Below are 10,259 nucleotides of genomic sequence, written 5' to 3'. Positions count from 1 at the left end.
ACCGCCATTCCCTCCGGGTTGTGCGGGCTGAGAATCCTGTTTTCACATTATCGTCTGCAGAAGTCCTCACCTTGACCCGTGGACTGCGTTCCGTTGTCCGCGATGATGGTGTGCGGCAACCCAAATCTACGGATAATGTTTTCCCATAAGAATTTGATCACCGCTCCTCCGACTTTGCTGCAAGGCCCACGGCCTCCACCCACTTAGTAAAATAATCCGCCGCCCGACATGAACCTTCTCTTCCCCTTCGCCATTGGGGGCGGACCCACTATATCCATGGCCCACATGGCAAATGGCCGCAATTTGGACACGTTATGCAATGGTTCGCGCGGTGCAAATATTAGTGAGCAAAACTGACATTTCCCACATTTCTTGGCAAATTCCACCGCGTCTCTCTTCATATGAGGCCAGAAGTACCCCTGCGTCAACAGTCGGTGTGCCGTTGTTCTTCCCGCCGAATGGCTCCCACAGTCCCCGGCATGAAGCTCCGCCAGCACTTCTTGTGCTAAACTTGGTCCCAGGCATCTTAGTAGTGGTCCATCGAAGTTCTTTCGGTACATCTCTCCCTCTATCAGAACATACCGGCGCGCCGTTTGCTCCAGTCTCCTTCGTTCCTTCTCATCTACCACCTCTCCTCCCTCCAAGAAACGTTTGATAGGACTCATCCATCCCCTTTCCCCCTCTGCAGCTTGATATACCTCGACTTTCTTTTCAATGCTCGATCTCCCTAATTTCTTGATTCTTAAGGTTCTCTCCTCTGCTCCGGGCATTGCGGCCGCGACATAGGCAAGTGCGTCCGCATGCCGATTCTCCCCGCGGCCCAAATGTTCAAACCTGATTTTTTCGAACTTCGGCTGCCTTTGCGGTGCACCACTTCCAAGTGCCGCCATCCGAAAGCACACCTAGCGGCGAACCCACCATTCACGACATATCACTAGGTTGGAATCTGAATAGGCGGTTAACTTCGTGACCCTAAATTCCCGGCCATCTCTAACCCCTGTGATCACGACTTCATACTCAGACTCATTATTAGTAGCCGTGAACCCGAGCCTCATGGACAACTCGATTCGGTCGTTGTCAGGGGTAACCAACACCACGCCTATTCCGTTGCCCGCGTCTGTTGCTAACCCGTCTGCGAACACTCTCCATCCATTCCTTTTATCCCAGGGATCCATCCCATCTGGCTCTCCTTCCAGTTCGGGCTCCATGAGCATCTCTTCCCCCCAAGTGGGGTCTTCTGCAGGGAAATCTGCTAGAAACTCCGCTACCGCCTGAGCCTTTTCTGCGGTTCTCACTTGATATTGTATTCCATAGGAACTCAACATTACCGCCCATTTGACCATTCTTCCAGATTTCTCCGCCCTCAGAGCCTGCTTGAGAGGCAGATTTGTCACCACCACCACTGAATGTGCCTCAAAGTACGGTTTCAACTTCAGCGCCGAGAATATCAGTGCCAAGGCATACTTTTCCACTTTGCTGTATCGGGTTTCCGCATCCAGCAGTGTTTTGCTTTGGAAGTACACCGGTCTTTCGACCTTGTCTGCCACTCGAACGAGGACTGAGCTTACCGCATATTCGGACACTCCCAGATATAGGTATAACTTCTCCCCGGGTTCTGGTCGCGATAGCAAAGGCGCCCGTCCCAGGTACCTCTTCAATTCTGAAAAGCCTCTTCACACTCAGCCGTCCACACAAAATCTGGCGTCCTTCTCAACAACCTGTACAGCGGCCTGCATTTGTCAGACGACTTGGATATGAATCGATTTAAGGCCGCGACCCGTCCCGCCAGCCTTTGTACTTCCTTAACGTCCTGGGGTGACGGCATCTCTATTAGTGCTCGGATCTGCTCTGGATTAGCTTCTATTCCCCGGTGGGTCACAATATAACCCAGAAATTTCCCGGTGGTGACCCCGAAAGTGCACTTCTCGGGATTCAGCTTCAAATTATGTGCCCGCAATATGCCAAACGTCTCTTTCAATCCCTCTATATGCTCCTCTTCCGACATGCTTTTCTCTACCATGTCGTCGATGTATACCTCAATACCCTTCCGCATTTTGCTTGCAAACATCTTCTCCCGATCATTTGGGCGTAGCCCGGCATTCTTCAAACCAAATGGCATCCTCGTGTAGCAATATGTTCCCCCCTCCACCACAAACGATGTCTTCTCTTGATCTGGTCCATACATTGCGACTTGGTTGTACCCCATCGAGGCGTCCATAAAGGAGAAAATTTTGAACCCTGCCGTCCGATCTACTAGCTCATCCACTCGCGGCATCGGATAACTGTCCTTGGGGCACTTTCGAATTGGCGTCCGTAAAAGTCTCTACACATCGCGGACCTTCCCATTCTTCTTTTGGTACCGCGACTATGTTGGATAGCCGGTCGAGAACTCAACTTCCCGAATTATGCCTGCTCTTTTTAACCTCGCGACCTCATCGCGAATCTCCTCCGCGTATCTCGGCCTAACATTGCGCATCTTTTGTTTCACCAGCCTGACGTCCTCCCTCATGTGTAATCGGTGACAAGCAAACTCGGGGTCCAACCCGGTGATTTCTTCGATTGTCCAAAAAACGCGTCCTTATTCTCTCGAGAGGAACTGCACCAACTTATCTTTCCACTCTTTCGACAAATTCGACCCTACCGATGTGACCTTTTCCTCTTCCCCGGTTCCTATATTTACTGATTCGATCTCATCCAGCGTTTTTGTTTCCACTGGCGCCTCAGCCTCCTCTTCTGCGGAGGCGCACTGTAATTGCTATGCCTGTCTTTTCTTTGGTTGCGAGGTCTCCCCCTCGTCCACCCGAATCATCCTTTTCACTGTTCCCTGATGGCTATTCCGCGCTGTCACTTGGTCTCCGCGGACTTCATGCATCCCCGTCGGGGTGGGAAATCTGATTACCTGGTAATAGGTGGATGGTACCGCTTTCATTTCATGGATCCACCGCCTACCGAGGATGGCGTTGTACTGTGAGTTCGCGTCCACAACCTTGAACCGCGAGAACACCGTCACGGGTCCCGTTGTTACTGGCAATAGGAGTTCCCCCAGTGGTTCGGTCATGCTCCCATTGAACCTTACAAATTAGTCGGGATGGCCTCGGTTGTTTTCACCGCCTATCTTCATCTCTTCCATCGTTCCCACGAACAACAAATCCCACCGCGCCCGATCAATCAAGACCCTTTTCACCATGTAATTTCCCATGGCCACCGTGATCACCAGCGCATCCTCATGTGGGACATCCACCCCTTTCAAGTCGGTGTCTGTAAACACGATGCTTCCTTTGCTGTTCGCGGGCCATGGGACTGGCCGCGAATACCTTGCCTCCTCATTAACTTGCTGGATGCTAGCTGTCCGCCGTATCCGATCCCGGTGAGCATTGTGGCTCCAGATTTCCCCACTAAATATGACATTTATTGTACCCAGAATACGCCCCGGGCTCGACCGCCGCTCCGCTTTCTCTTTCCCCTTAATAAACTCCTTAAGCATCCCTCTCCCAATCATCTTCTGTACCATCCACTTGAGGGCGTAACATTCATTCGTTTCATGATTCTGTACCTGATGATATGCACAATACGGTTTGCCCGGTATTTCGTTGGGCTTGCTCCGCGGTCCTTCGTAGCCTTTTAGATCTTGGATCAGCGGTAACAGTTCCTCCAACGGCCTGTCCACGGGTATCGGATCCACTTCCCGATACGGCTTCCGTTCTCTATATTCTCTCCGGCCTTCGACTCCACTCTTTTCCGGCCGTGCAATGCCCCAGCGTCCACCACTCTCCCTACTGATGATTTCATACCTTCCAGCGGTCCTTGCTCGATCCAAAGCCAGCACGGCTTTCCCTGTCTTCCTCGTCTCTTTCTGCAATGTGTCTTCATACCGTATATACTTCTCTACCCTCGGGTACAAGTCTTGTAATGACGTGATCTCGTTCTTAGCCACAGATTCGTGCACTCTCGTTCCCGGCCGCAGCCCCCTCTCAAAGGCAATCACTGCAGTCCTCTCGTCCAAGTTCTCCACCTTTAAAGTTTCAGCCTTAAATCTGCATAAGAATTCCCTCACTGACTCCGCGGTCCTCTGTCGCACATTAAACAGGGCCGCTATGTCCACCACCCTCCTTTTTTGGTGTATGAAGTGGTCCACGAAGGCTTGCTCCATCTCTAGAAAGTTGTGTATGCTCTTCTCGGGCAATCTATAATACCAGTCTGAGGCCCCTCCCTTCAAGCTTGCTGGGAACATCATGCACCGCAATCCGTCGTACCTGGGTTCCTGCCACAGCGGCATTTGCTGCCGAAAGTGGTGGATGTGGTCCGCTGGGTCTCCCGTCCCGTCGTACCTCTCAAACCTAGGCTGGTTGAACCGCTTTGGGACCTCCGCCTTCCAAACTGCGTCCGCCAATGGGTTGCGATTCAATCCCGCCACTACCTGGTTCGCCGTCCCGGACGTACCTTTTGCTTGCTCCTAGCTTGCTTTCAGATCGTTAGCAATCATCTCCTTCACCTGTTCCCTAGTGAGCCCCGGCACCCCATTCTCCACCACATTAGGTCTCCCTTCTTCCTCTCTCACCATTTCTGACATCACCTTTTCTGATTCCTCGACGGTCTTCCTCTCTCTTCGTAACTCCTCGTTCTCTTCCTTCAACCTCGCTACTTCCTCTCTCAGTTGTCTCGTTTCTTCCGAAGACGATGCCGCTGTCTCTTCCACCCCGTGCTCTCCCCCATCATCTCCTACCGATTCAGCCACCTCCTCTCTGGTCGACACTTTCCTCGGTCGTCCCACACCTCTCTTTGCTTTCGTTGCCATACCCCCTACTGTTCAACTCTCTCTCGTCCCCACAGACGGCGCCAAATGTAAATGCTCTCAGTACACCTTCTAACATTCCATGTCCTAACACTCTCCCCCCTCTCCCTTTTCTTTTTTCCTCCACTTCTCTTTTCCTCACTGTTCCTCTTTATACTGTCCCTCTTTCCCTTTCTATCCGTTGATCTCACTTCATCCTTCGGTTCATTTTAGCACATCTGTCTCCTAGGGTTCTGCGGCCATGCTGTTGTGCCACCCGTTCCTGTTCTGTTAAGTTGCCTCCTCTTGGACTTTGACCGCTCTGTTTCCACATGCTCCAAGCGGCCCAATCACTTTTTTGCAGAGCTGCGGCCTACATCCATCCGATTGCCGCGCCTTCTCTTTCTTATACTACCTCGAGCCATGAGACCGCCCACCTCAATACCCAAAAAGGGGTTGATACTGATAATCTCAATGTCCCGCTCTCCTTTTCCCTCTTTCTCTTCCCACTCTTCTTTTTCTACTCCCTCCCTCGCATCATTGTTGTCCACTGTCCTCCCATCCTTTGCTCCACGGCCACGCTCAGCGTAGGGTTTTGGTCCACCCTTTCACTCCAGCGATCTTATCCCCGTACACTTTCGGTTCTGCTTTGCTTGTCTTACTTACGCTCCTCTATTCCCCAGCTATCTTCTACTCCTGCGTTCCGTTACAGCAGCTTGCATTGGCCCATCGACCAGCAATCCTCGTAGTCGCGAATCCTACCACTACACAACTCATGCTTTAAGTTGCAATTCCCTAAAAAATTGCCCAAATCGATACGAAACTCTTCATTCCTAAGATCACAACCTCTTAATCCATACCAGTGTCTTGCATGCATTTAAACGAAGCAAGAAAATATGTTACCTTAAGAACTGGTTCGCCATTGTTAGATGTCGGCAGATTGCTTTGACAGTGCAATTATCTCAGTAGCGCAACTCTTCCAGCAACAAACTTCTCAAACTGCACTTGCTTGTTATTAGCATCATTATATACACATTACATACACTTCCATTGTTACTCAGATTAATATCACAACTCATTTATCTATTCAAAATTTCTTGTAGTTTTATATATGTTCATTTTAGTCTTTCAAGTTTTAGATTAAAAATACACCCTTAAAGAATATCAAGAAGCAAATCACTTAGCTACCAATACAGGAAATAGTAATCCTCATACGATATGACATTCACCAGGCTTGTTGGCTGAATAAGATGTGATTGTTTTAAAGAGAAACTATGTCCTCACTCTTCTCAGACTTGAGATAAACTGCTAATGGTATACTCAGTTTACAACTTAGTTTCGAACACATTTTATAGATTTTGGTGGCAGTCAACTATAAGGTGAAGAAACATATAGATTCAACTAAAAAATTGTGAGTGTGTCGGACAATAAGGACTAATTCAATTTTGTACATGCACAAAATGAGACAATTTGTTTAAGACCTAATAAGTAACTTAGCAAACCATGAAGTTGTTGCACACTGAAAATACCCACTATGAAACACATGAGAGTTCGACAAAAACATAATGAAGCATACAAAGATACCCTTCAACATGAGGTGGCTCATCGATTCCGCTTGTAGATCCCAACACTACTAATGTACAAAATTGTTTGACGCTGGCACTCTTTGCCTAGTCCACCACGGGCCTGCTTGTTAAGTTTTTTACGTTAGGTTAATACAACCAAACCGCATTAAAGTATGAGAAGCCAGAACACAGCAGCTTATACACGAAAAATGTACTGATTTTTATTTGTTTTTTCATTCCAATAATAATAACAAAAACAGTAATGGTTAATTTGGAGATAGGAAACAAACCTCACAGTATCCAAATCTTTGCCATTGTTATCACACACAGGAATTTCAAAAGATTTGAAAATGTAAAAACCTGATGAGCGAACTTTCGATGAGTGTAATAGAAATAAAAACTGAAAAATCTCTGTTAAATTTTGGTGAATGTATTTGTTTACATAGTATGGAAGGTTAGTGTTTCAATGAATTATTTCTAATTGATGACCAATTTCTTCTAAAAGTGAATCAATAAATTAGACTTGAATAATTGCTCAAACTCGACTTGCACAAATTGGACTTGAATAATTGCTCAAACCTTTAGTTATATCCCGGGCGACCCCTTAAATTATCAAACGTAACACTGATATACCGTTTTATGCGTGTCATGTTCTAATAACACAAAGAATGATAGCACCTGGGTCACTAGATTTTTTGCGGCCTTTGGTTTTGCCTGTATACAGAATAAAGAAAAAAAAGGAAGACAATCCGACCAATATGACTCTCAACATATTTGCAAAAATAATTAACATGTCACTTGGTAATACAAAAAATGAAATACAAAGGCCAATGGTTCTAATGTGAAGTAAAACTTATTTGTATCTTGCATGGTGCAAAAAAAAACATGGTGTTCCATTTCTCAAAACTCCTGCGCAGTCACTTCTGCGCAAATGAAGTGATATATTAGCAAATTCAGCAGTACTATGATCTCGACCATTTTTCTTTAGTAAATTCTCAGCAGATCAACCCACATGAACAATTTCGAAATCAAACATTCACTTGGGGTAGCAAGGAAGCTAGAAAACCATAATGAAATTGTTTAGCAGACAAAAGCTAGGCACAAAGAAAAAAGGTTATCATTGGCATGGTACACTCACTTCCCCACGTCCTTTTGGGCACTCTGACTGCACTGAAACAGAAATGGCAATAAATCTGCCCACTCATCTGGAACAACATACTTGGCAATGATACTTATGACATTCGCACTTGCTCTCCTCACAAGACTGCAAAGAAACATTACTATAAATGATTATCAACCTCCACAATTTTCAAGCCCAAATACACTCAGTATTAAGTGTTCATTCCAATAACAACACAGATGAAATAGAAGCAATGTCATAGAAAAGTTTAATCAGGACCTAGTCAAATAGAACATCAACTACATACACCCACAAGGGCCATAAGGACCTAATCCGTCCACTATATAAGAAGTCCATATACAATACGAAGATAAAACCTTTGATAGACTTGAAAATCTCTGTAAACTATAACTTCATAAACAAAAGAACTCACATCAGTCGATCTAATATCAAACCTTTAGCAATTCAATTACCATAACTAAACACGTCAAATGCCAACTAATTATCATAGTGTTATGTAAAAGAAGAATGAAAGAATTTTAGTGTGAGATAGACATTGTTTTCATAAGATAGATAATGTTGAGAAAGACAAATCCCCAATGAAAATTTTCGTGTATATGTCAATAATAGCGGGTGAGATCTTTTTGTTGAATCCTGCTCCATGAAATGTGCAGGGTCTGCAATATTCAAGTTTGGCTATGCACTTGAGGGCTGGTGGCTGTTTAGACTTTAGAGTATACTGTTTTGTGCATTTTTAAAAGGCCACATTTAACCTCCTTTCATTGAAGGTATCTAGATTATTCTTTGTCCGGCCTCAAGAGTGCTAAAATATTCAAACTTAAGAAAAAAAAAAGTATGATTGAGGTGATATCAAAAATGGGTGGTCTAGAATTTAAACTAACGACTTGACTGTAAAAGTTTTGTCTCTATGGAACGTGCATGTGCAACTTGACCAAAATACCAAGAGCAGAAAACCCGTAAAGTGCAACTCGCAGAAGAAACTTCGCATGAAATTCTGATAACTTGAAACAATGTTAATGACACTATTATGTTGTTTCATAAACTATAAAGTCCAAAAGAGTGAAACTTCGATCACCCAAAACCTCATAATAAATCACATATCATATATAATATTACACATTTAATATCTATCTTACATAGAAGCAAAGGGGAACAATAGCACAACTTAGGGAGTGAACCCCATAAAAATCGGAGATGCCACTCGAGCATTGGAAACTCCCAAACCGAGTGTTCCAAAAAACCCACTCTTAACGTGTATATATTTGAAGCCCGCATTAAGCGATACAAAATTAAATATTATCTCATCTTTGCTCCTCTGACCTTTTTCACTGCCATAATCAATGTCCTTTTTACCTTATTTATATTACTTTCATATAACCCTCAACCTATACTCATGCATACTCATTTTGGGTCTAATAACAATCTAGGATGCAAAGGAGTGATCCACTTCAATCAATTCTATCTTAGTTTATAACCTATTGGAGCCCTTTATACTGTCATTGTCATACACCATCAAAATTTATGCATCCACTTTTATTGTAGCACAGGTTTCTCAATTACTTTATTTATAAGTGACAATAACATTAACTTTGTGAATTGCTTGTTTATGCATTTCCCGTTAACGTAAGATAACTTACTAATACTTAATTATTCATACCAGCTCATATCTGCTGGAAGACAGATTTTAAAACATTCAATACATTATTCATCAGACGTCCTCAATGGGGGTATGCTCTCTTTCTCAACTCAATATTACGAAAGCTAGAACAGTAAGAGGATGGTTTTGTAGTTATTTTTTATGAGGCGCTCAAAAGTATTGTCGACAATCATAAAAAACACATAGATACATTAGTACAATAATGCTACCATCTATACCTAAACATGAGCATGCTGAAATTAAGAAGAGAAACTTGGTAAGAAAAAAAAATTACCTGTTTTTCTAACTTGAGCATCTCTGTAAAACAAACATAGATACACCATTTGCTTCTGATCCCATCCTAAATCAATAGTGAACACCATCAATCACGATGCTTCAACTTGGAAGTCGACTCCTAAGATTCTCCAAACTCATTCAGATCGAGAACATCTATGGATGGAAAGAACACACTGCATTTCAAAGGGAAGTTTAAAGAACAACACACCTAGAAAATCTTTTTCCTTTTGTATCACGTTGACTGGTTAACAACAGGGGGGGGGGGTACTCAAGCAAATTTTAGATAGATGTCAAATCAAATTTAATTGGGTAATAACCCTTTTTCCATTAGTTGAAAGGGCAAAACAGAAAAGAAGTAACATATATATGACACAGGTGCCAGATCAATTGAGCATAACACTTCACACAACCAAGAAAGGACAATAGGGTAATGACGTTGAGAAGAAGAATATCTATCTCAAGTCACGTGACAGTGATGTTTAACACAAAATGAATGATGAAAAATCTGTTACAATATTATTCGTACCAAATCTTGAAAGCATGAGAGAATAATCAAACCAAAGTTTTTTTGAATCCATTCGTACAAAGGATTAAATAGAAATCAATCAAATATTCATCAAAAAACAATAACTAATACAAATAAATCAAACCCAAAAACTCACATGAGCATCCATTTTACTTGGGCGGGAGTGGCAGCTGAGTCACAGAACTATTGGTTTAACCTATAATTAGACCCCAGGTGAACAGAAATTAGTGAAAATATCACAGCAATATTGAAGATAGATGTACCTCTACAAAACGAAGATGTCTTCTCTCAAACTTCTTTATTAAGTGCAAATGCCAACCAAA

At 43.8% G+C, this 10,259-nt stretch overlaps 2 protein-coding genes across 2 annotated transcripts; both read right to left on the bottom strand.

The window, feature by feature from the left end:
- Positions 1–203: 203 nt before the first annotated feature.
- LOC147498665 (uncharacterized) lies at positions 204–770 on the bottom strand. The gene has a single exon (XM_086563312.1). The coding sequence runs from the start codon at positions 768–770 to the stop codon at positions 204–206; it is 567 nt and encodes a 188-aa protein (XP_086419438.1).
- Positions 771–3,079: 2,309 nt separating this feature from the next.
- Positions 3,080–4,276, bottom strand: LOC147498664 (uncharacterized). The gene has a single exon (XM_086563311.1). The coding sequence runs from the start codon at positions 4,274–4,276 to the stop codon at positions 3,080–3,082; it is 1,197 nt and encodes a 398-aa protein (XP_086419437.1).
- Positions 4,277–10,259: the final 5,983 nt, after the last annotated feature.

The sequence above is a fragment of the Coptis chinensis genome, chromosome 5 (assembly GCF_015680905.1).
Source record: "Coptis chinensis isolate HL-2020 chromosome 5, ASM1568090v1, whole genome shotgun sequence".
NCBI classification, from domain to species: domain Eukaryota; kingdom Viridiplantae; phylum Streptophyta; class Magnoliopsida; order Ranunculales; family Ranunculaceae; genus Coptis; species Coptis chinensis.
Note: the sequence above shows the minus strand (reverse complement) of the source record. Positions and strands in the feature narration are given on the sequence as shown.